Genomic DNA, 26,675 nt, shown 5'->3' on the forward strand with positions numbered 1-26,675 from the left:
ACCTATGGGAAATGGATCCATGTGGGAGAGTTAAAATGAACACGGGGAAAACTGAGATGTGTGTCTGAAAGGTTATGACTCAAACATTTTGCAACACGTTTACGATGCATTATCTTATTTTGCTTATTTGCTAGTTTCACGACAACTCTGTTTGGAGATGTATTATTTTACCCAGTTTCTCCCTGGTAAGGAAATTAAGTCACAAACAGGTGATACCACATAACAGAAATTACAGTGACAGAAAGGCTAGCCCTGGAACTGCCTCTCTCGCCTTAAATCCTGTGTTTATTTATACGCTGTGTCTCCTGGGTCAGTCCTCCCAACCTCAAGCTGGAAGCTGGGGTGTCATCCCTCATTCCTCGCTCTCACTCACCTCTCACTTTCAACCCATCAGCAAGATGCAACCACGTGTCTCCACAATCCGTCTGCAGCCTGAGGTTTCTCCCTGCAGTGAACGTCTCAGGTCTGTCCATCCCACAGCCTTTCCATCCATCTCCTACACGTCATCCTAGTCCAAAGTCACTTAGATGGTTGAAACACGCTTCTGAAATTGTTGTTACATATTTATTTGTTGACTGATTTGTTGTCTACCTTTCCCCGCGGATCATAAGCTCCATGAGAGCAGGAACCTTATCCTTTTAAATTCACCAAAGAACCCCCATGGCCAACCTCATAATGCTCATTCAATGTGTTTGTGATATGAATGAGTGAAAGACAACATGCTAATTCAGCAATTCCAAAGCCTATTAAAATACTCATGTCTAGAGCCCAAACACCAGAGATTTTCTTTTCTTTTCTTTTTTAAAGATTTAATGTAATTAATTAATTAATTAATTTGGGGGGCTGCGTTGGGTCTCTGTTGCTGCCCACAGGCTTTCTCTAGTTGTGGCGAGTGGGGGCTACTCTTCGCTGCGGTGCACGGGCTTCTCCTTGCAATGGCTTCTCTTGTTGCAGAGCACGGGCTCTAGGCGCGTGGGCTTCAGTAGTTGCGGCACACAGGCTCAGTAGTTGTGGTGTGCGGGCTCAGTAGTTGTGGCTCACGGGCTCTAGAGGGCAGGCTCAGTAGTTGTGGTGCATGGGCTCGGTTGCTCCGCGGCATGTGGGATCTTACCCGACCAGGGCTCGAACCCGTGTGCCTGCATTAGCAGGGAGATTCTTAACTACCGCACCACCAGGGAAGTCCCAACCCCAGAGATTTTAATTTATCTGGGTTGGGGACAGGTATCAAGATAGTATTTTTTAGGACTTCCCTGGTGGTCCAGTGGGTAAGACTCCTCGCTCCCAGTGCAGGGGGCCTGGGTTCCATCCCTGGTCGGGGAACTAGATCCCGAATTCCACAACTAAAGATCCCGCATGCAGCAATGAAGATCCCTTGTGCTGCAACTAAGACCCGGAGCAGCCAAATAAATAAATAAATAAATAAATAAAATTTTAAAAGTGTACAGTTCAGTGGCATTAACTACATTCACGTCATGGTGCAACCATCACCACCATCCATCTCCAGAACATTTTTCATCTTCCCAAACGGAAACTCTCCCCTCCCCCTCCCCTCAGTCTCTGGTAACCACTATTCAATATTTTTAAATATTCATACTTGTAAATGTTTATAAATATTCATTATATTTTTTTACAGCCCCCTAGCAGATTCCTTTTTTTTTTTCTTTTGGTGGCTCTGTGTGAGGCTTGCAGGATCTTAGGGACCAGGGATTGAGCCTGGGCCACGGAAGTGAAAGTGCTGAGTTAACCACTGGACCATCAGGGAACTCCCAGCTAGCAGATTCTAACGTAAGGTCAGAATTGAGAACCGTGCACAGACAATCCAACCAGTCCCCTGTCTTTCAGGCCCTTGGCTACCCTCCTGACTTCCAGCCATCTTTCCCTCCACCCCACCTCAGCCACCCATTGCCTTGGTCAGACCCTACAGCCTGTCATCACTACCAGCCAGGCTGACCATCCGCATTTCGAGTGTCCAATTGTCTAAGCCCCATCTTCTATCTTCCCAGCTCCTTTTTTCTCTCGTTTCCCCACCCCAACAATCCTTTGGCTCCAGGGAAGCTTTAGTCTATTCACCCTACTGCTTTTACACACACGCACACACACACAAACACACTCTCACACTTATTTCTCCCTTTCTTCTCTTTTTTCTTTCTCTTTTTTCATTATGGTTAAATATACATACATAACATAAATTTACTGTTTTAACCATTTTCAAGTGTACAATGCAGTATGCAACCATCATCACCATCCATAAGGTAAGATAAGAACTTGCTTATCTCTCCAAACTGAAACTCAGTCCCCAACAAATACTCACTTCCCTTCCCCCTTTCTTTTTTGCCTGGCTGAGACTCCAAGACCCATCACTGTATCTGGTGCCTTGCATGCACCCTCCACACCCCGACCCCTCCCCTCTTTGGTGGTATTGGCCTGGCAAATCCCAAACGGGCAAAACCAGGTTCTTCACCTGCCCCATGTCTGCAACCAGGCAGCTGAATGTAACTTGTTAAAAGCAGGCAACCAGGCTGAGTGGCCTCTTTTAAATTTACACTCACAAATCGGAGTGGGACCTTAGCACTACCTGCAGTGTTACCTAAATCCACTTGATCCCCCCAGTCCAAAAGTTCAGTTTCATACCTTCTGATCAAAACAAACCTCCTAAAAAAAAAAAACAACAACAAAAAACAAAACCTCCTGCACTCTTCCCCCCCACCCCCCCACCCCGCCCCCACCTCAGGTGTCAACCCCTTGCATTTAACTGAGAGAACAGAAGCCGTCAGTGTAGAAAGACTGCAACAGCCCACCACCACTGCCATCCACCCACCTACATCTGTTTTCACTTATGCCACTACTTGTCCATGAAAATGGACGAATTGCTAGGACTTTGCCCCTCAGTTCCCTTCTCTCTCCTGTATCCTAAAGTTTCCCTCTCTACTAGATAGTTCCTTTCAGCACACAAAGCATGCCCTAATAGGTCCTATATTTAAAATCTCTTCCGTGGCCATCCAAATCCCACTCTTTTTTAAAAATTTTATTTTATCGAAGTATAGTTGATTTACAATGTTGTGTTAACTTCTGCTGTACAGCAAAGTGATTCAGTTATACATATATATACATTCTTTTTCATATTCTTTTCTTTTTCTTTTCTTTTCTTTTTGTCTGGGTTGGGTCTTCGTTGCTGCGCGTGGGCTTTCTCTAGTTGCGGCGAGCGGGGGCTACTCTACATTGCAGTGTGCAGGCTTCTCATTGCAGTGGCTTCTCTTGTTGCAGAGCACGGGCTCTAGGCGAGTGGGCTTCAGTAGTTGTGGCATGCGGGCTCAGTAGTTGTGGCGCATGGGCTTAGTTGTTCCAGGGCATGTGGGATCTTCCTGGACCAAGGATTGAACCCATGTCCCCTGCATTGGCAGGTGGATTTTTAACCACTGCGCCACCAGGGAAGCCCCCATATTCTTTTCCATAATGGTGTATCGCAGGATATTGAATACAGTTCCCTGTGCTATACAGTAGGACCTTGTTGTTTATCCACCCTATATATAATAGTTTGCATCTGCTAACCCCAAGTTCCCCATCCTTCCCTCCCCCTCTCCCCTCCCCCTTGGCAACCACAAATCTGTTCTCTATGTCTGTGAGTCTGTTTCTGTTTCATAGATAAGTTCATTTATGTCCTATTTTAGATTCCACACATAAGTGATATGGTATTTGTCTTTCTCTGACTTACTTCATTTAGTATAATAATCTCTAAGTCCATTTTCTTTCTTTAGACTAATATCTACTATTTATTGGACAGTTTGCTGAGCACTGCGCTACACATCACATACATTATTTCAACTGTTTCTCATGGAAGCCCCATGAGGTAGGTATTGTATCCACATCTTACAGAGAACACAACACAAATGCAAATGGCATTATTTCATTCCTTTCTATGGCTGAGTAATATTCCATTGTATATATGTACCACATCTTCTTTATCCGTTCACCTGTCAATGGACATTTAGGTTGTTTCCATGTCCTGGCTATTGTGAATAGTGCTGCTATGAACAGAGGGGTGCATGTGTCTTTTTGAATTATATTGTTTTGTCTGGATATGTAATCCCATAAGTGGGATTGCTGGATCATATGGCAACTCTATTTTTAGGTTGTTTTTTATTTTCTGGCCATGCCCTGCAGCATGTGGGATCTTAGTTCCCTGACCAGGGATCGAACCCAGGCCCCCTGCAGTGGAAGCAGGGAGTCTTAACTACTGGGCCTCCAGCGAAGTCCCTATTTTTAGTTTTTTGAGGAACCTCCATACTGTTCTCCATAGTGGCGGCACCAATGTACGTTCCCACCAACAGTGTAGGAGGGTTCCCCAAATCCTACTCTTTGCTCTGTTTTATAGCAAAACTCTTACAAAGAATTATCTGTACTTACTGCCTGCACTTCCTTACATTCCTTACTTCTCTTTCCCCCCAATTCTTTCTCTAATCTCCTCCATCAGACTCTCACCCCACCAGCTATTGAGACTGTTCTCGTCAATATCACCCACAATCTCCATCTCTCTAAATCCAGTGGTTGACTCAGTTTTCATCTTACCCATCCTCTAGCAACATTGGACACAGCTGCCTATCCCCTCCTTATGGAAACACTTAATTTCGCCATCCGGACATAGTCATAATATGTACCACGTATTGTTATTGTAGGGACTAAATGAAATAACGTACATAAAGCCCTTAGACTTTTCCTGGCCCCAAATTAGTGCTCAGTCCCTGCCAGCTAGTCTTAAATATAATATTTTCATCTTTCATGGGAGGATGGGTTCATGTAATATTTGTCTAATTAAAACTTAGTTTGTAAAAAAAAAAAAAATTAGGGAGTTCCCTGGTGGTCCAGTGGTTAAGAATCAGCCTTCCAATGCAGGGGAGGTGGCTTCGATCCCTGGTCAGGGAATTAAGATCCCACATGCCACGAGGTAACTAAGCCTGCATGCCACAACAAAGAGCCCATGTGCCACAATGAAAAATCCCACGTGTCACAACTAAGACCTGACACAACCAAAAATAAATAAGTAAATAACTTTTTTTTAAAAGGAAAACATTAAAAAGCAAAAGGACATCAGAGACTCAAATAAAAATTTTTTTAATGGGAAATTTTGAGGGAGAAGGAGAGGGAGAGTCTCATATGCAGAATACCTAATTTTAAAAATATATATAATAAAACCAATATTGGAGGGGCTTCCCTGGTGGCGCAGTGGTTGAGAGTCCATCTGCCGGTGCAGGGGACAGGGGTTCGTGCCCAGGTCCGGGAAGATTCCACATGCCGCGGAGCTGCTGGGCCCGTGAGCCATGGCCGCTGAGCCTGTGCGTCCGGAGCCTGTGCTCCGCAACGGGAGAGGCCGCGACAGTGAGAGGCCTGCGTACCGCAAAAAAAAAAAAAAAAAAAAAAAACCTAAAAATATTATTACCATATGACCCAGCAATCCCACTACTGGGCATATACCCAGGGAAAACCATAATTCAAAAAGACACATGCACCCCAATGTTTATTGCAGCACTATTTACAATAGCCAGGTCATGGAAGCAACCTAAATGCCCATCAACAGATGAATGTATAAAGAAGATGTGGTACATTATACAATGGAATATTACTCAGCCATTAAAAGGAACAAAATTGGGTCATTTGTTGAGATGTGGATGGATCTAGAGACTCTCATACAGAGTGAAATAAGTCAGAAAGAGAAAAACAAATAGCGTATATTAACGCATATATGTGGAATCTAGAAAAATGGTACAGATAAACCAGTTTGCAAGGCAGAAATGGAGACACAGATGTAGAGAACAAATGTATGGACACCAAGGGGGGAAAGCAGTGGGGGGAGTGGGATGAACTGGGAGACTGGGATTGACATATACACACTAATATGTTAAAAATACATTACTAATAAGAACCTGCTGTATATTAAAAAAATAGAATAAATTTCAAAAAAAATTATAATCTCTATAGTAGCCAAACAACTCCCACATTGAAACTACTTTATTGAGATTGATCAAGCAAGTATTTTGGGTTCATATGCTTTTGTGTTTCTCATCAATAACTACTGATAATAGAACTGCACCTTTATTATGCTTTTAAGTGTCAAGTTATTGAAATAAAGATTCTTTTCAACATGCAAATATATATATATATATATATATACATATATATATATGAGATATTAAAATCGCTAATGCATCTTTCTCGCAGGCATAGGAACGGTGGGGACATTTCCACCCTTTGGATACATCACTTGCAATTTAGCTCAGACCAAAATGGAATTGACTTCATCTCCTTAATGAACTGAACGTATTCTAATGAAAGAGCCACATGGAAACTGAAACAGAAGGAATAGAGAAGAGCCACCCTCCTTGAACTTGACTCTGACATTGCTACAGAGAGCTGTCAGGATCAGAGTCCACTTGCTTATCGGGGCTTTTATTTTTAAATTTATTTACAATGGGGTGCTAAGAAGTGCCCACCCGCCCAGACCTCGACCACACCCATGGGCTTTACTGGCATTTCTCAGCCCCAGGCAGCTTAAGACCCAGGGGAGTGCACTGGGGAAAGAGTCCCAAGTTCTCTCCTGCCCATAGCAACTCACATCCTGATTCCTCTAATCAAGGATACATTGGGAAGATCCCAGAATCCCCACGACTCAATTATTCCGTAAGTATCGTCTCTCAAAGCCTGGTCCAAAGATGACCAGACTAAGAATTACCTGCAGCTGCTTATTTAAAATGCATATTTCTGAGCCCTTCCCAAACCTAATGAGTTGAATATCTCTGGGTCACTGGAGCTTGCATTTTAAACAGGTCGCCAGGCAATTCTCTTGTGCATTAAAATGTGAGCACTGCTACATTAGAGAAGAATTGTTGGCCCTTTTCTCCATTTTAAAAACTTGCTATTTGGTCTAGAGGGGCCTCAACTTGGTTCTACCTATTAGAATGCCAGCTACTCTTCAAGACAACTCAGATACTATATCCTCTATGAAGGCTTCCTGGACTGCCTATCCCCAAGTTCTCTCTCCTGGACTCCCTTCACCCTGAGTCCAGTGCTCCGAAAGCACTTGTTATGTGGTATTGCATTATTTGGAGTCAGGCTTTATCACCACGGGAGTTTATAAAGTTCTTAGGGACACTGACTTGTAAAAACTCATTTTTCTACCCATCACCGTTGTCTCTAGTTCCCAATCTTGCACACAGTGTTCAATAAAAATTAGTCACATAAATGAATATTGTTTGGTAAAACTGATTGGGCGAATGACCAAAGAGAAAAGAGGAGTGACGGCCGAGAGTGTGGAAGAAAGGAGACAGATAAGAAAGAAATTACAGAATTATAGCTGGTTACTATACTATGACTGTCAATGCCTAAGAAAAGTGGAGAGCGAGCAATATTTTAAGAAAAGATAGGATGTTTTGGCATAAATGTCTCTTAGTGATATCCCCTTTCCTCCTTTCCCTTTCCAGCATTTCTCATCTACTTTCTCTCCCTTGTTTCCATTTACCCTCTTTTTTTTTTTTTTTTTTGCGGTACACGGGCCTCTCACTGTTGTGGCCTCTCCCATTGGGGAGCACAGGCTCCGGACGCGCAGGCGCAGCGGCCATGGCTTACGGGTCCAGCCGCTGTGTGGCACGTGGGATCTTCCCGGACCGGGGCACGAACCCGCGTCCCCTGCATCGGCAGGCGGACTCTCAACCACTGCACCACCAGGGAAGCCCTTACCTGCTTTTTAAAAAAACTTTTTTATGAGACTGTAATTGATGTTCAATGTTATGTTAGTTTCAGGTGTCTCTATCCTCCTACCAGACCTTAAGCCGGCCTGTCATTTGGTTGCTAAACGTTAATTACGAGGTGTCGATTGAAAAAAATGCACAACTTAAAGTGAAGAATTATGTTTTATTCAGCGGACATTCTGAGGACTTCAAGCCCAGGAGATAGGACTCTCAGATCACTCTGAGGGAATGGGGGGGAGCCAGGATATACGGGAGTTTTTGCAACAAAGACCAGGTTGTCAGAACATCAAAAGATGACTGTTAATTAAAGAAAACCAGATATCGCAAGTTAAGGAATTTAGCACTTTTCTGTGTATGGGAAGAGGCAGGAGTCTGGGCTCACGGAAATCATTCCTTTGAAATGCACCTCGGCTATCTGGGGCCAGTCTCCAGCTTTTCTCCATCCTGAACCCCTTCAGGGTGCACAGTTGGGGGTGACGGCAGTACCTGAGGGCTTGGCAGTGGGCAGCCTGTTTGTTTCCATCCTGAGTTCCCTCAGGGCTCACCACTGGGGCAGCTAAAATGTGATGGCTTGATGGCTGCAACATCCTTTGCTTACTGATATGGCAGGCAATAAATTTCATCCACACAGGCATTAGACTAGGTGTGAGGAACCAAGAAAACAAAACATGGTCCCTGTCCTTGAGGAACTTGTGGTCTAAAGGGGAGAAGGACAAGGAAGCAGATGGCTCATACATGGTCTTACGAAAACAGGAATGATGGAGTTGCCGGGGTGCTATGAGAACACATTGGAGGGACCAGAGCATCATGGGAGGCTTCCTTGTGGAGGTGGCACTGCGTTGAGATTTGGAGGACAGACGGGAGGCAGGCGATGGCAGGGAAGGCAGGGAGAGGAGGCATTCTAGCCCAAAGGGGCAGTATGCACAAAAACTTGGAGGTAAGAGAATTGTACAGTCATTCAGGAAGCTGCAAGTCATCCAGAAGAGTAGCTGAGGGCTTGGCAGTAGAAGAGTTGAAAGGGCTGAGGCTGGAGTTGCTGGCAGGGGCCAGCCATGAGGGCCATATGGGGCATGCTAAGGGCCTCCTCTGTGACCCCCTGATTTGATTTGTATTTCAGAGAGCCCACTCTGGCTGCATTGTAGTGACTTGGAAGGGGGCAGGATGATCGGTGAGCTCCCCAGTAAGGATGGTGGTGTGTGGACCAGGTCAGGTGATGGAAACAGAGTCAGAAGGTAGAGGAAGGGAAGTCACAGGACTTGGTGTCCCGGTGGTAGGTTCAGCATCAGAGGCCACCCTCAAAGCTTGAGAGGTGTGCTAGAACAGAGGAGATTCTAAGATAAGAACTTCCAAGATCAATGGAGCAAGTGAGTGTAGAATTTCAATGACCAATTTTGGTTGTCACTGGCTGCCTGGTTCTTTCCCACTAAAGAAAACTCAGAACAGTGGGCTCAGAGGAGGTGCCTGAGATGGGCTTTCAAGGTTCAGTCAATGCCAGGGCAGTGTCCAGTTCTGACCGGCAGGTGGCACCACCACAACTCACAGAGAGCAAAGTGAGAAACCCTTTCCGACGACTCAAAATAACCACAAACCCCAACCGAAAAGAGAGCCGTTTTGGTGATTAATTTCTGCATTCCAAAGCGACTGATGTGGCCAATTTGTAATTAGCAAGTTTTGCTACAGTTACAACAGCTTTTCATACCAAGGAGTGGCTTGCACCTCACAATTTGCCTCTTGCTCCGATTTCTTTTTGCTATTTAACACACATTATAAATATTACTGCTTCTAGTGTGGATTTTTTCTCTGCATGGAATGATCTTGGGCAGCATTCTCTCAAGTTTCTGAGTCTGTGTCTGCATAGAGGAGTTTTTAATCGAAGAGACAATGTAACAGATGTTGAAGGTTTTTTTTTTTAAGTCACCCCCAATCGATTCATTTCAACACGATTATTTTTACTTTTAAATGTTCCCTTCTAAATCTGGTCCATAGGCATATATTTTTACATAGACATACTCAGAGTCTGTTTTATCAATTTTAAAAGGAAGTGCATCATTTTTTTTTCTTTTCCCTTAGATATCTAGTCTCTTCTGAGATCTCACCCACTTCCTTAGCTTCACATTCGCACAGAAAGGCAGCCACATCTTTATCTCTAGTCAACCTCCGGTATTTATTCATCCATCCCTCCATCCATCCATTAATTCACTCCAGGCACTGTGCTGGGGGCTGGGAATACAAATGTGAGAAGGTGTGGTCCTGTTTGGGAGCTTGTAGAGCATTTCGTGCTGGATGGGGGAGGGGGGAGAGTGAACAAACCATTATGCAGCAGTGAGATTGGAGGTCCAGTGGGAAGTTTGAGGAAGAAACCTTAAAACTGACTTGGGGGCCTAAAGAAGGGGGAGAAGACCAACTGTGCAGAGGAAACTGAATGTGCAAAGATACAGAAACTCAAAAGATCATGACACCTTCCGGAAACCACAGTGGTTTCGTATTAGTGGAGTGTGTGTTGGCCAGAGACCAAGAGAGTGGGGCTGGCAGGCAGCGGCCAGATCCATGAGGGTCTTGCACAGATCTTAGGACATTATCTTGTAGATGATAAATAGATTAGTTCCAATTGATTTTTCACTCTGCAGCTAGAGTGTGAACGTATTCTGTAGATGAAAAGCTGACCACAGCCCACCCCTGCTTCAGTATCTCATAGAATCAAGTGGCAAGCGGGATCTTAGTTCCCCGTCCAGGAAGCGCGGAGTCCTAACCACTGGATGCCAGGGAAGAACCTCACATCCCTAGTTTTTAGCAGCCCTGGAAAGGCCCAGCATGCCCCTCTCCAAATGCCTCACCTGTGTGCCACATTCTTCATCCCAGCTGTAAATGGCTTCCTGGAATTCTCTCTTACTGTCTGGCCTTTGCACATGCTGTACCCTCTCCTGGAATACTCTTTTCCTCTCAGGCTAACAGAGTCTCAGTTGAAACCTCTCTCCTCAGTCTTCCCTGATCCTGGACTAGGTCAGGTCGCCTGCTGTGTGCTCCCAAAGCTGCCAGTCCTTGGGCTTCCCTGGTGGCGCAGTGGTTGAGAGTCCGCCTGCCGATGCAGGGGACGCGGGTTCGTGCCCCGGTCCGGGAAGATCCCACGTTCCGCGGAGCGGCTGGGCCCGTGAGCCATGGCTGCTGAGCCTGCGCGTCTGGAGCCTGTGCTCTGCAATGGGAGAGGCCGCAACAGTGAGAGGCCTGCGTACCGCAAAAAAAAAAAAAAAAGCTGCCAGTCCTGAGAGTGTTATATTCTCAGCGGTATGTCTTCCCCTTCAGACTGCGAGCTCTGTGACAGCTTATCCTGCTGTTTCCAGAGTAGATGCTCAGCTAATATTGTGGAGAGGAAGAATGAATGCATTGAGCTTTTTGGACAGTGTACTGGATATTTCTACCGGCATGTCTCCCAGAATGATGAACCCTACATTTCCCAGACTGCGGCATCACTATCTTCTTACCTGTCCCTTCCCTGTACATGCCCTGCCCCACCACTTCTTGCCCAGTCAGCACCTCCCCACCTTTAAAAAAATATTTATTAATTTATTTGGCTGTGCTGGGTCTTAGTTGCGACATGCAGGATCTTTAAGTCCGGCATGCGAACTCTTAGTTGCAGCATGTGGGATCTAATTCCCTGTTGAGGGATTGTACTGGGCCCCCTGCACTGGGAGCACCGAGTCTTAGCCACTGGACCACCAGGGAAGTCCCAGCTCCTCCTCTTGACTGGCAAATTTGTCTTCCGTTCTCCCCACTCAAAACAAAGAACTGCAACTTTCCCCTCACTTCCTTCTCCTCTGTGCTCAGCAGCTAAGTCCTTCCCTTTAATTTCTTTTTTTTTTTTTTCTGGCCACCATTCTAGAACAAAATATCAAAGTGGGGGAAAAATACGGGTTTTAGAATAAGACAGGCCTAGGCTCAAATCTCAGTACTACTATATTTAGGTTTCCTTGGGTAAGTTTCTAACCTCTTTAAGCCTGTTTCCCAGTCTGTAAAATGGGGATATTATCCACTGTAGAAACACTATGACTTTAGTATACATCGGGTGGTGAATAGATGGTCCTCTTGTTATTTTCACCTCATGTCAGGCATCTCTTGCTCAAAACCCTTCCGAGGTTGTTACTTGTCAATGAAGCCTAAACTGTACATCTTGGCCGTGCCTCTCATTATTCCTCCCACTAAATCCTAAACTCTGGCCAATCTGAAATATTGGCTGACTCCATCCCTCTTTCCTCTCTGCTTTCATGTTGCAGTTCAAACACCAAGTCTGCCCTGATTACCTGAGCACCGAGTAACTGGCTCCCTCCTCTGCAGTCCTGTATGTAGTTCAGTGACACTTAGGGCCAACTGTTTTGCCTTGCAGACTAGGCAACTCCCCTCTAGATGACAAATTGCTGAAAGCAGAGGCTTTGTTGGGTTCATCTATCACCCTGCATAGTGCCTTACATGCAGCTGATGTGAAAGAACAATTCATTCTCCTTATTTCAATGGGCTTGTTTTCTCTATCGAATCAGATGTTTGGTTATTCTCATCTCTAGCTATTTTGTTGGCTTCCAGGAAGCACCTTACCATTAGATGCTCTGTTCTCTCCTTTAACTGGAAAGAGGTTTTGGAACTGAAAAAGAAAGAGTTACTCCTACAAGCCTCATCTCCTGCCACTCCCCGGTTACGAATCGAACTACTTAGCATTTCACAGAACACGACTCTCACACCTCCGTTCCTCTGTACGTGCGTGACGTTCCGTTCACCTGTAATGCTCTTACCCCTGTTTCTCTGGCGAACTCCTACACATCCTCCAAGACTCGGCTCAGACGTCACCACAATCACCTTCTCTGGGTAGGCTTTTCTGAGATGGGCAGAGTAGCGCCCCCCCCACACTTTTTAGCTTCCTCAGCACTCTCCAAATAATTCTAACAGGACTTAGGATATAATTTGTTTACTTTTCTTCCACTCTTCTAGAATGTAGAATCTAGACCCTGAATTCCTTGCGGGCCAGGATTTCTGTTCGTCGTTGTACCTTCTACGCTTAGCATGTAGTAGACGCTTGATTCAATCTATGAGCGACTACGTTAATTCATCTAATACTGCAGAGTTTGTTTGGACCGGATTCTCAAATATTTCAAGACCTGGTCCTCTATTTGGAGTGCTTCACGCTGGAGGGAGATTCTCCTTCCAACCCCCCAGCCAAATTGCCTTGGTTTGGTGGAAGGGGAAAGGACGTGGATAAGAGTTTTCCCTTCAGGGGTGAGCTCTATTTACCCGCTCTGGCACCGAGAGGGTTACAGCAACCCCAAGGCTGGAGCCCTGCCGGTGCCACCTGCTGCGGGGCGGCACGGCGCCTGCGCCCTGGCTTGTAGCTGGTCTACCTGCGGGGGCCTGGTCGAGGAGGAGCGCTTGCGCTCTGGGCCTTTTCCGCTGGGGGAAGTCTCGCGGGGGCGGGGCGGGGCGGGGCCGCGCGGGGAAGTTCTCGCGGGACCCCGACGAGGAGCGGAAGCGAGGCGGCAGTACAGCTTCAGCGACCGGACGACGGCGGCGACGGAGGCTGTGGCGGTGACGGCGGCGGGAACGGTCGCTGCCCTCGGGGAGCAGCAGCAGGGTCGGCGGCCGCTCGCACCGTTGCGGAGGGGCCGGCCGGGCGCGGAGCGGAGCAGCTGCGCCACGGTGAGTACGGCCGGCGGCGGCGGCGCCGCTCCCTTGCCCCTTCCTCCCCTCTCCGCAGCGGGAGTCGGCCCGGGGGGCTCGGGCCTGCGTACTGAGGGCTGCCGGGCCTGGAGGTCGGGACAGTGAGGAACGGGGCGGGGAGCGGAATCCCCGGGCTCTGGGCTCCATGTTTCCCCTTCTGGGGCGCTTCCTTCCTGGGGACCTTTCCTCCCCTGACCCTTGGCTCGGGACAGAGCTCCAGACCCCGGGGCAAGAGGCTGGGGGGGCTCCTAATTAAATTTCGTGCCTTTTTCGTGGGGGTTTGCCCAGAAGGGGCCCAGGAGAAGCCCGAGAACACGGGTACTCATTCTGTGAGTCAATCTGACTTGGTCCAGGAGGCGGGGGATTCGCAGAGGGCTGCAAATGTGATTGATGCTCCTTCGACCTGCACGGTCACCACGTCACCGTCTCCTGGTGTTTCGGGGTCGAATTTTGGGAGGAAACCCACCAACCTTATTAATACTGTGAGAGAGGACGTTTGTTACTGGAGCCAGTCAAGATGCCTTTGCTTCTGTAGTGCTTTTTTTTGACTACTCTCTGAAAAACGTTTGTCAAGAAAAATAAGCAGCAGTTGATTGGAATGCTGCGAGAAGAGATTTCAGTAAGAGAGGGAAGGGAATCACTGGTAGTTTTCATTTGCAGCGCTCTCCGTGTCTATGATTTACATATGAGTTACAGCTTATTTGGGGAGTTGAACTAGGCTGGCTTCAGATGCAGTAAGAATATAATTTGCAGAGGAGCCAAGTGCCTCGCGGTCTGACTTTTGGTTCTGTGGATTATCAGAAAAAAGTGGGAAAGACACGAGAGAAATTAGCGTTAGTTTCTTTGGCTTTCTAGTGCCTCTTTCACTTTGTGCCCCCCAGTTGTTGCCTTCCCTTTCTATTTCTGTCCATTCCACTGCGGACACTAAATGTTTACTCGTATAATGCAAGTCACTTGTCCCCTCCCCCCCCTTTTTGTCTAATCTACTTCCCCTTCCTCCTTTTTGTCCCCTCTCTGCCATAATTTTTCGAGGTTTCGGCTCTTTGGCACAATTCGTTTTCTCCCTCATATAAAGATCCCGTTTCTCTCCCGGGAAGATGCCCTCTTTCCTGCTTTATTCTTTACTTTTGAGCGTCCACTGTGTTCCTTCAGTCTGCCAGAAGGGTTGCTAGAGAGCCATGCGAGACTTAACGTTCTCCCCCCTGGGAACTGGGAGGCTCAAAGGATTGAATTCAGCTTAAGTAATCAATACTGCCACTCGGTCACAGGTGTAGCTTGTGTTTTTGCATTTTAATTGTTTTCTTCACTTTTAGATCATGTTTTTGTGCCTGCTCATGCTTTTCTTCTTATGTCTCTTTTATGTGAGTGAGTAAGGGAGATTGGGTCATTTTGGGGCTTGTGTGACTTTTTTTTTGGCTTTTAGTGGGGGTGGTGAATGTTAAAAACGAAAACCAACCATAGTCCTGTATTACAATAGAATTAAGATAGCTTGAAACATTTAAGGGAATAGAATTTATTTAGACCATTGATGAATGAATTAAAGCTTGCCCGTTGTAATAGTATTAATTTATTCTTTACCAGCCTTCTAAGATAAGGTGTCTTTTCCTGCATCTGTTATAATAAGCTTTCTTTGTTATTGTTGTTGGGTTTGGTTTTTGTTTTTGTTTTTTTTTTGACAGAAAGAAAGAAATTTGTTCTGTTGCTCCTTCCTTTGTTCAAAATTTTCTGAATCCTAAAATTTAAAGTTAATTCTTGTAATCAGCTTTCTTTGATACTAAAAGAAAGCATTTAAATGTTTGAGGCAGTTTCCTTCCTCAACCAGTGTATTCAGATTTGAGGGACTACTCTTAGGTTTTAAATACTAAGTTGGTGGTACTTAAAGGTTTTTCTCAATAATTCCTGTTATGTTGCACGTTATGCTGCAGCAATTCTAATTGTTACTTAGAACAGAAGAGTAATAGATTTTGGAGAAATGAAGTAATACAGAGTAGAGACCCACCATGGTCTCCTGAGAGAAACTAATTGATAGTTACTTGCTTAATTCAGAAGAACTTTCCAGCACTCCTGAACGGCCATTGAGAGCCTTTCATTTTATTTGTCAAAGTTGGGTTTTTCCCAGTTATGCCAAGTGAATATGTATTATTGTCATTTTATGCAAAGACATTGTAGTGCATTGTCTGAGATGCAAAGTTTAAAATCTAGTCAAGGCACTCTTACAGCACAGCAGTGATTTTTAAAATTTAGAATGCATAAAAATTACCTGTGAATCTTACTTAAAATTAGGTTCCGGGCTAAGGCCACTACGTTGCCGAACTCCAGAAGGTAGCTCACAGTGAATCAGTCCCTGAATGGGGTGAGTTTGATGTAGCTGATTCAAGAACCAAAACTGTTGTTACAGGATGCACCCGTAAACTAATGAAACTGAAATGTGGCTTTAAATTACTCAAAGGTACACTTTCTGTATATATACAGTAAATGTTTAAAAGCCCAGTAGAATAAGTGACTATAGATGTGATTAGTTTTATATGTGTGAATATTTGAGCATTGTTAGGGCTTGATTTGGAGGTATTTAATTTTAGTTTATACTTAATACGACCGTTAATTTGCCTACCAGAGCATTCTTCTGAGTCCGTATGTAAATGGAAGTTCTAGATTTACTGAGAACACGTGGACCGATATTTGAAGAGGTACTGGTGATGCTGGTTTAATACCTCTTAGCACTTTATGCCAGGGACTCAGCATTTACAGGTGCTGTCTCTTTTAATTAGCAAAATGACCTTATAAGCTGTAGATGCTATTATTTTCCCCATTTTAATGCTGAGGGACACTAGAGATTAGAGAATGTAAATTATTTCTCCAGTGTTGCCCACCTAGTTAGTAAGTGGTACAGTGACAGTTGAATCCAGGTCTAACTCCAGAGCATCAGTAAGATTTTAGTTTTTGTTTTTTTCTGACTACAAAAGCAATACACGCTTATAGTAAAGACAATGAAAATACAATTGAGGTGTATGGTACAGAAAGTAAAAATATTCTGTGAACTCGCTTCCAGAGGTAATCATTGTTAACCTTTTGAAGTTTTTTAGCACACACTGATATATTATTTTATATAAGTATGATAAACTAATTTTCTGCAGTTTTTAAAAAAACTTGATAATAATGAATCTTGGTACTTATATAGAAAGATATTTCTTGTTATGCTCATGGATATTGATCAGGGATACATGTATTTTGCACATGGTATTTGTGTCACTATTTTAGTGAGATAAATCTGGGACGTGGCATTGCTTGTCCAAGGGTGTTTTGTTGTTTTATTTTAAGAAGATGTTGGGGATAGGAGTTTATTAATTTTATTTATTTATTTTTGCTGTGTTGGGTCTTCGTTTCTGTGCGAGGGCTTTCTCTAGTTGTGGCAAGCGGGGGCCACTCACTATTGCGGCCTCTCTTGTTGCGGAGCACAGGCTCCAGACGCGCAGGCTCAGTAGTTGTGGCTTACGGGCCTAGTTGCTCTGTGGCATGTGGGATCCTCCCAGACCAGGGCTTGAACCCGTGTCCCCTGCATCAGCAGGCAGATTCTCAACCACTGCACCACCAGGGAAGCCCCAAGGGTATGTATTTAAAATTTGTCAATAGATGCTGTAAAATTACTCTCCAAAAAGATTGAACTAATTAATTCCCTGATAGAGTGTGAGCTCTGTGGTGATTTTATTTTTATAATCCAGTACTAAGCATATTGTTAGGCATATAGTAGCTGCTCAAAACATTAATTTAATCAACATTGGATAAAGAGTCTGAGAATCTCTTTATCCATAGTATCGCAGAGACTGGATGTTATAAATCTTTAAAAAATTTGATAATTAGTAGGTGAAAGAAATCTCACTGTTTTAATTCGCTGTTTTTTTGTTTGTTCTGGTTTTTTTGGCTGTGCCATGCAGCTTGGGGGATTTCAGTTCCCCAACCAGGGATTGAACCCGGGCCATGGCAGTGTAAGCCTTAATTTGCCATTTTTAATAATGAAGACACATATCTAATATGTTTTAAGTAGAGTCACGTTTTAACTTAATTTGAGTGACTTAATGTCAGGCTCTGTCTAAAGTGCTTCATAAATGTTTATTATCTGTATTACCTAATTCAATGCTCAGTGAATCTTATAAAGTTGGTGATATTATACCCATTTTACAGATGAGAAAACTGAGGCTTGTTAAAAAGCCTTGCCCAAAATTACAGCTGGTAAGCATCAAGGTCATTACTTGAACTTGGGGTCAGCCTGCCTTTACCAACTGTGCAGGCTTAACACTAAGCTATACTGGCCCAGTAAAGTGTCGCGTATTTTATTTTCTGTGAATTTTGGGAAGAAGAGAGTTGAATGGAAGACAGAAAATAAAATCCTGCAAATACCTTTAGGAGACTGCAGTTTACGATACAGTGCGTATTGCTTTAAATGAACAGTAAGCTGCACTTGCCTTGTTAAAACTCTCTGCTTGTGATGGGCTGCAGGGTGTGTGCTGGTAACAGTTCAGACATACTCTGTCATCAGGCTTCAGGGTTAAATGTACTCCCAGCCCATTTTCTTGAGAAATTTACAGCAACATCTACTCTGTTAAAAACATTTTACATTCTTCCTCCCCCCCCCTCCCCCCCAGTACGCGGGCCTCTCACTGTTGTGGTCTCTCCGGACGTGCAGGCTCAGCGTCCATGGCTCATGGGCCCAGCCGCTCCGTGGCATGTGGGATCCTCCCGGAGGCGGACTTTCAACCACTGCACCACCAGGGAAGCCCTCTTTCTTCCTTTTTAAGTAATTAATGCGGTGTATGTGATAGAATTTTTTTGTCTTTAATGAAACACACCCTTTTGAATTTCTTTAGCCTGCATGTTTTTCAGTGGATAGCCTAATAACCTGGCCTCCTCTAGTTTTCTCTGTGAAACGCTTATTTTTACTTGACACCACCGCAAAAGTATTGATTGGTTGGTTTTCATTCCTATTAAACTGTATCTTACAAAGCAGTTGTTACTTGAAACACAATTTTCAAGAGTGTTGTCTGTTTAAGTTTTCTCTAGGAAATGTGTGGTAGATAAGTTGAGTAACAAGCAGGAGAGCAAATGTTGAAAACTCCTGGTTTTTATGATCTGGCAGTTCAGTCACACTGCAGCTGTCTGGAGTCATGAATGACATGGAGGTTTATGCCCTGCCTACTGCGTAGTACCTTTTTTTTTTTTTTTTTTTGCGGTATGCGGGCCTCTCACTGAGCACAGGCGGCATGTGGGATCTTCCCGGAACGGGGCACGAACCCGTGTCCCCTGCATCGGCAGGCGGATTCTTAACCACTGCGCCACCAGGGAAGCCCTTAGTAGTACCTTGACAGTGACAGTGCTTTAGCTTTCTGTCTGATTTCTGTTTTTCAAAAATGAAACTTCTAAAGTTGTTTGGATCTGGGCAATTATTCTTCAACTTCCCATCGTTGATACATAGTCCCAACAAGCAGACCTGAAGACCAGTGAAAATAAATGGTCAGGTCAGGGTATGGAAAATATTGATAGGCATGTAGCAGAGATTTTGGAGCAGCTGTAAAAAGTTTTAAGTAGGTACACACTGGAAAGTAGGCAAAAAAGGAGAAACAGTTATTAATTCCAGGAAAAATTGAAGGATTGTACTAGAAAGGAAGGTTGGTTATCATACACTATTTAAATCACCAGTGAACAGTGTTTCGTAATGTAATACCTACTGCTTAAACCGGAATATGTGGCATTACTGGGATGGGGCAAGGCAGAATTGGCAGGGGCGGAACAGCTAAGGCCTCATCTTTCAGGTGATAGGTGACGGCTGGAATAAATTAAGGAACAGCAGTAGAAGGGTGTTATTTAGAAATACTGTGAGTAAACATAGGGGAACGCTAAAAACAAAATTGAGGGTGATTGCTTGTGAGTTGGGGTAGGGAATGCTCTTTTTCATAAGCCTTTTAATGCTCTGACTTTTAAAATTATGTATATGGACTCATTTGATAAATAAGTAACTATGGTGAGTATAAGTAAAGGGTGTTTAAGGACACACGAAAATACTGAGACTAATTTTTTTCTTTTTTTAATTTGCTGGGACTCTTTTTGCTTTCCTGTTTTAGAGCCAGCACAACACAGGATATCCTAGGTATGGCCTGATAGAATGAATAAATGTTGCTTTAGTTTATTAGTTTACCTGCAGTGGAATGTTTGGCCTTCACAATTCGGCTGAAGGACTTTTTATTACTGGGTGATTCTTTCTCCTTGGTAATACTCATTTCCCTCTAACCTTAGTATTCCCAGCTGGTTTACTCCTTAGTCCTTTTGTAGCTATGCTTGATTAATGCCCCAGTTGTTAACTTTAGAATAATAATAATCACTCGTGCCCCTCAAATGAGTTCTCTGCTAGGTGGTAATTATCCACCAAAGGGTGTCACTATAAATAATCCGTCCCCGTTCTGCCCGTGTCAGTGTTGTTTTCTGCTTTTATTTAGCCTGTATGAAAACAGTGACTGACAAAAGAAGAATGGGGCTTCCTTTTCCTTTAGTTACGCGAAGGTCTAGGTTGTGTCCCATATTCAGGGCTCGAGACTCTTCACTTCCGCAGTGATTGTACTGCCCAGGTTCACCATCACCTGGTATACTACCTAAAGGTTATTACAGAATCTTTGCCTGCAAAATGCAGTTTGGATCAGTCTAGTACTCCCCTGACAACGAGAAAAGCACCTGTTCTCAGGGGTAACTGTGAGAGGCTTCTGTTTGGCTCTTGGGCAGTAGCTAGGATTCTGAAAAAGGGATTGCTTTCAAGTGTAGATTAGGACTTCAGCCTTGCTCCGTAGGCTAGTTAGGAATAATGCAGAGGCTGCTTTTGGAATGCTGAACCTTGGACGTCTATTTTCAAGGGCTTTTGGGGCCCCGTAAGTCTTGGGGGTCTTCGAGGGATAGGGAGCCTTCTGCACGAGCAGGTCTCCACCCACCAAAGGCTCTGAGCTGGATTTCCTTTCTCAGGTCCCCTGAGCTTGCCCATCACAGTTGGCAAGTGGAGAGGGAGAGTTGCCTATGCTGAGAGTAGCAAACTGAATAAGAAAGTAGTTCCTAGGGGCAGTTTCTTCCACGTTCCTAGGGGCAGTTTCTTCCACTTTCCTAGGGGCAGACCAAGATTTAGTTTCTGAGAACAGTTAAAGCAGCTCAGGACCAAAGCCCACCTTGCTGGCTTTTGACTGTGGATAGGGGACCCAACAGTTTCAAAATACCAGAAAGGTTGGCAGGGAGAAAGGAGGGAGAGAGGCCTATATAACTGAGAAAAGTAGGGTGCCATCCTGAGGGCGAGGCCTTTCTTTACGTGGATTGCATTTCGTGCCTGGAGAAGAGCGTGAGGGGCGAGGGAGGAAAGGCGGAGACAGTTCGGACTCCAGCCGGTTCCTGCACACCGAGCACACCCAGCGGGAGGGAAGAGGAAGTGTGTTCTGGAACAGCTCGAGCAGCTGCCGCCATTGGCCGGCAGGCCTGTCAGTTGCCTGGGGGCTGAGGCTGGAAAGAGGAAGGAGGAGCTCAGGGCTCCTGCCTGGAAGGGAGGGAGGAGGGCTGAGCCGGGCCGAGCCAGGGGGCGTGGGGGCTGGGACGGCAGGCCGACTGGCAGGGCGGGGCTGCCTTCGATCCGGCCACTTCTCTCAATCATTGCTCTTCTGATTCAGGGTGGCATTGTGTGTCCCGCTGTGCAGGAGCGAGTCCCAGCTGAGAGGCGAGGCTGAGCCCAGAGCACTGGGTTGCTTCAGCAGGGAAGACTCCCTTCCCCCCTGCTTCAGGCTGCTGAGCCCTGAGCCCCGCTCAGAATGGAAGCCATCGCCAAGTATGACTTCAAAGCCACCGCAGACGACGAGCTGAGCTTCAAAAGGGGGGACATCCTCAAGGTAAGTGTTGATGCCCAGCAAACGCTCAGATGGCTTCTCCTTGTACTCACCTGCCTTCTTGTGCCCTGATCACACACAAAGAAGCTGTGCTTGTTCTTTTTTCATTGCCCACTTTTAACATTTACCATCCTGTGTGATTTGGAGAGCTAGATGCTGAGTAGAATATCAAACATGACTTCAGAGGGTTGGTGTGATGTGTGGTCTTTAACTGCCTTTGTGTGAATGCCTTGAGCATTTCAGTGCTTGTTGATATTGGTAATTCAGGTAAAGTCAGAGCAATATGATTATAGTAAAGAAGCGTATGAGTAGGTTGGGTTACTTAATCTACTAGAGTTTTATTAAAAAAAAAAAAAAAAAAAGAGGATTTTTTTAAAAGACCCAAACTTGAAGTATTTTTGTAAAAGCACTCAATTAGTCTTATCTCACATAGTCAAAAGATTTTTGCATTCTGGAATGTGATCCTAGTAGGTTAGAAATTAATTTCCCCTACTTTAGAGAGGTGGTTAGAAGCACATGCCAAAACTCATTAAAGAACTTCAGTGTTTTCTTTTTCTTTGTGAAACAACTAATGGAGTTCTAAGTAACAAGGTTTCAACTTGCTGTTGTACCAGTTTTTGATTTTCTTAAACTTGAGGCGCAGTTACCCCGTATTAAACTCTGATTGTACCAAAGAAACCTGCTGACAGTTTAAAAATAAGCTTCCTTACAGTTTGCAGCTCAGTTTGAGCCCCACTATTTACATGAGGTTCGCCTTCCACCTGTCACATGTTAATTACGTTGTTTACCCAATTGACTGGAGCAGCTTGCTCTTTTGGATATGTAATTTATTTTTACATGGGTGGGTGTTATCAAATAGTATATCGACTCTGAGAAAAACCTGAAATTTAATGTTTGAGTCTTCACTGTGTCTCAGGTTTTGACCTTTTTCCTCTAAACCTGATTGTTGGAATTTGCCATCCATTTGTTTACTACTCTTGAATGAAATTATTAGGATTTTATAAAGAAGAAGAAAGTGGAAATACAGAAACATGATTCTTTATAAAAGGACTAGTGACTTTTGTTTTTAAGTTTTGCAGACCTATGGAGAGTTATTATTTTGTTCACTGCCCAAGGTGTAGAGTTCTGCTTTGAAGTTACCTGCACAGTAGTTTTTGTAATGTTAGAAATGTAGGTTGTACTTCATAGAAGGTGATAAAGAGCTCTTTAAGGAGAAGGAAACTGTGTGAGCTTTTTTTTTTTTTTTTTTTTTACATCTTTATTGGAGTATAATTGCTTTACAGTGGTGTGTTAGTTTCTGCTGTATAGTAAAGTGAATCAGCTATACATATACATATATCCCCATATCTCTTCCCTCTTGTGTCTCCCTCCCTCCCACCCTCCCTATCCCACCCCTCTAGGTGGTCACAGAGCACCAAGCTGATCTCCCTGTGCTATGCGGCTGCTTCCCACTAGCTATCTATTTTACGTTTGGTAGTGTATATATGTCCATGCCACTCTCTCACTTTGTCACAGCTTACCCTTCCCCCTCCCCATATCCTCAAGTCCATTCTCTAGTAGGTCTGTGTCTTTATTCCTGTCTTGTCCCTAGGTTCTCCATGACCTTTTTTTTTCCTTAGATTCCATATATATGTGTTAGCATACGGTATTTGTTCTTCTCTGACTTACTTCACTCTGTATGACAGTATCTAGGTCCATCTACCTCACTACAAATAACTCAATTTCATTTCTTTTTATGGCTGAGTAATGTTCCATTGTATATATGTACCACATCTTCTTTATCCATTCATCTGTTGATGGACACTTAGGTTGCTTCCATGTCCTGGCTATTGTAAATAGAACTGCAATGAACATTTTGGTACATGACTCTTTTTGAATTATGGTTTTCTCGGGGTATTTGCCCAGTAGTGGGATTGCTGGGTCGTATGGTAGTTCTGGTTTTTCCATACCGTTCTCCATAGTGGCTGTATCAATTTACATTCCTACAAACAGTGCAAGAGTGTTTCCTTATCCCCACACCCTCTCCAGCATTTATTGTTTATAGATTTTTTTATGATGGCCATTCTGACCGGTGTAAGATGATATCTCATTGTAGTTTTGATTTGCATTTCTCTAACGATTAATGATGTTGAGCATTCTTTCATGTGTTTATTGGCAATCTGTATATCTTCTTTGGAGAAATGTCTATTTAGGTCTTCTGCCCATTTTTTTTTAAATTGATTTTTTATTAAATTTTATTCATTTATTTATTTATTGGATGCGTTGGGTCTTCATTGCTGCGCGCAGGCTTTCTCTAATTGGGGCGAGCGGAGGCTACTCTTTTTTTTAAAAAATAAATTTATTTACATTTATTTTTGGCTGTGTTGGGTCTTCATTGCTGCACATGGGCTTTCTCTAGTTTCAGCAAGAACTAGAGAAAACTAGTTTTCTAGTTGGGGGCTACACTTCATTGCAGTGCATGGCCTTCTCATTGCAGTGGCTTCTCTTGTTGCGGGGCACGGGCTCTAGGCACACAGGCTTCAGTAGTTGTGACTCACGGGCTCTAGAGCTCAGGCTCAGTAGTTGTGGTGCACGGGCTTAGTTGCTCTGCAGCATGTGGGATCTTCCCAGACCAGGGCTCGAACCTGTGTCTCCTGCATTGGCAGGCGGATTCCTAACCACTGCGCCACCAGGGAAGTCCCATTCTGCCCATTTTTGGATTGGGTTGTTTGTTTTTTTGATATTGAGCTGCATGAGCTGCTTGTAAATTTTGGAGATTAATCCTTTGTCATTTGCAAATATTTTCTCCCATTCTGAGGTGTGTGAGCTTTTTGACGGTATTCTCAAAGTCAGCACTAAATTATCAAAGCAGACAGAACCAGCTATATAGGTTTTAGAGAGAAATACATGATGTTTCTATTTCTTTAGCTAGAGATCAGCAATCATAACTTAGACTACTAAATTACTCTGTATCATTGATGTACTGAGGAGATAATTTGATGTTTTCTTAGGTGATTACTATTTTCAGCAGATAGCCTGCTCCTGATATCATAATAAGATTGGCTACTCAGATAAAGGGGAAAAAAATAGATTGGCTACTCAAGTAGCCACATTTATCACTTGGACAAAAATGCTTTGGGGCCAAGCTTGGGGGTTTTTTTGGTTTGTTTACTGAAATACAAATTAGATTTCTTCATTAAGCTTACCCTAGAAACTTGAAACTTGAGCCTGGAAGTTCACATTTTTTCTCTAAGTCTATCCAGTTGCACATTTAGCACTAAAGCAACAAATCAAAACAAAACTGTGAACTTTGAGGTCTGTTTTAAAGAATTTTTAGACAAGAACTTTCCGTGTTTACTACCACTAAAGTTAGTCTTGGACCATGCACATTTTATAAGTTCTCCACCTTAAATTGGTAAACTTCTTGAACAAGTGTAATATTCTTCTTTCCTATCCTACAATTAGGATGATACTGTTTAATATTCTCCCAGAAATTTTTATGATGGGAGAGAAAGTGAATCAGAGTGCTCACATTTACTTCCAGATTTTCTTTGGGGAGAGAGAAACATACATATATATATTTGGTTCTTTCCAGTTTGGCAGATAACTGGCATATGAAGTCATAATGCCATTATTGCTTTTGAATGGTGGCCGTTAGCTGTTTGTTAGTAATCTTGTGGCTTTACCCCCCAAAAAAAGAGTGACGATACAGTAGTTGCCCTTTGTCTCATAATTCTGTGTAACAGCTGAGTGAAGAGTAGGGACATTGATTTGTCTTAAGCGCTATTAGTTTTTTTTTTTTTTTTTTTTTTTAAGGCAGCGTTTTCTTCTTTGATTCTTCAGGGAGTAACTGGCTTCATTTGAGCGGCTCTGATTTGATTTGCTCGCTCTTTAGGATGTTAGTTGTGAGCCAAATCATGTTTTGAAGTGTCTGGAAAGCATTGACCAGTTTCCCTCGATTGAAATATGGATATATTTACCCTCTGTTGATAAAATGGACATGTGCACGTGGGTACTGAGTACATTTTATTTGAAGATAATGAAATAGGGGCTCAGCCCTCTGCCTATGGCCAGGTTCGGAAGGATTACACCCTCTCACTGTCTTGGAGTTCCTGGTTAACTTTTGCTGAACGTTGACTCGCGTCCCCCAGCAGACCACTTCCTTACTCTCTGTCCACATGTTGACTTGTGCTGCCCTGAGAAGAGAGAGCAAATTAAAAACATCTTACTGGAAGCCATAAATAGAACTTAATGCTTGGATATATCTGCCTTTGTTAATTTCCCTCTTATAAAAGCTTGTGTTTTTCTTGGGGAGGGGCGGGGAGGGCACTGGGGCTAGGTATGGAAGAAATTGCTCTTCTTTTGCAGTTTCAGGCCTTATGTGGGTGAAATGAACCTAAATTTCCCCACCATTGTAGGGCAGCCTTGAGATAGCCCCAGGGGTTCTCCACTGAAAATGAGACTCCTTGAATACTCTGCCCTAGGCACACAAAACGCCTGAGCTTACCTAAAAGTTAGGTCTGCCATCTAGGGGCTTCTGTACATGTATTGCTACTTTAGACAGTGCTGCATAGGAATGCAGAGGCTGTTTTGAGCTCTCAAACCTGTGCTCATTGCATTCTGTAGCTGGGTTGTTATTTTCTGTCAAGACAGACCTTAGACTCTAGAAGAGAACCAACAGTAGATCATCTCAATGTCTTCTTCTCTGTCTGGCACGAACTTCCTTTACCAGTTTCTTAAACCTCTTTAGAACTAGGTCTTGGGTTCAGTGCTGATGACACTATTTTACTGTTACATTTACAGAGCGTCTCCTTGAGCCACACCGTGGGGTACGTTGCCTTGAGAGTTGGGGGAGAAATAGAAGATGTACTTTCTCCCTTCAGGAACTCTAAAATCAAATAAGAGAAGTGAGGTTAGTATGTGACAGTGTGTAAAATTAGAGGATCTTTATTTTTTTTAATAAATGTATTTTATTTATTTATTTTTGCATTGTGTCTTCGTTGCTGCACACGGGCTTTCTCTAGTTGCGGCGAGCAGGGGCTACCTTTCGTTGCACTTTGCAAGCTTCTCATTGCGGTGGCTTCTCTTGTTGCAGAGTGCGGGCTTTAGTAGTTGTGGCACATGGGCTCAGTAGTTGTGGCTTGCAGTCTCTAGAGCACAGGCTCAGTAGTTGTGCCACATGGGCTTAGTTGCTCTGCAGCGTTTGGGATCTTCCTGGACCAGGACTTGAACCCATGTCCCCTGCAGTGGCAGGCAGATTCTTAACCACTGCACCACCAGGGAAGCCCTAGACAATCTTTAGAATAGGAAGAGACTTCCTAATTTTACAGGTGAGGAAATGGTGACCCATGGAGGTTAATGA

The 26,675-nt window shown here is 44.0% G+C and overlaps 1 protein-coding gene across 2 annotated transcripts in view; it reads left to right on the forward strand.

The window, feature by feature from the left end:
• Positions 1-12,542: 12,542 nt before the first annotated feature.
• Positions 12,543-26,675, forward strand: part of GRB2 (growth factor receptor bound protein 2) — a 72,272-nt gene continuing 58,139 nt past the window's right edge. The window contains exons 1-2 of one of the 2 annotated variants that reach the window (XM_059048132.2): positions 12,543-13,415; positions 21,122-21,337. In XM_059048132.2, the coding sequence (XP_058904115.1) occupies positions 21,260-21,337 (78 nt within the window). In that variant the 5' untranslated portion in view covers positions 12,543-13,415; positions 21,122-21,259. The remainder of the gene's footprint in view (positions 13,416-21,121; positions 21,338-26,675) is intronic. The other variant, XM_059048133.2, reaches the window with a different exon arrangement.

Source organism: Kogia breviceps, chromosome 19 (genome assembly GCF_026419965.1).
Source record: "Kogia breviceps isolate mKogBre1 chromosome 19, mKogBre1 haplotype 1, whole genome shotgun sequence".
In the NCBI taxonomy this organism is placed as follows: Eukaryota; Metazoa; Chordata; class Mammalia; order Artiodactyla; family Physeteridae; genus Kogia; species Kogia breviceps.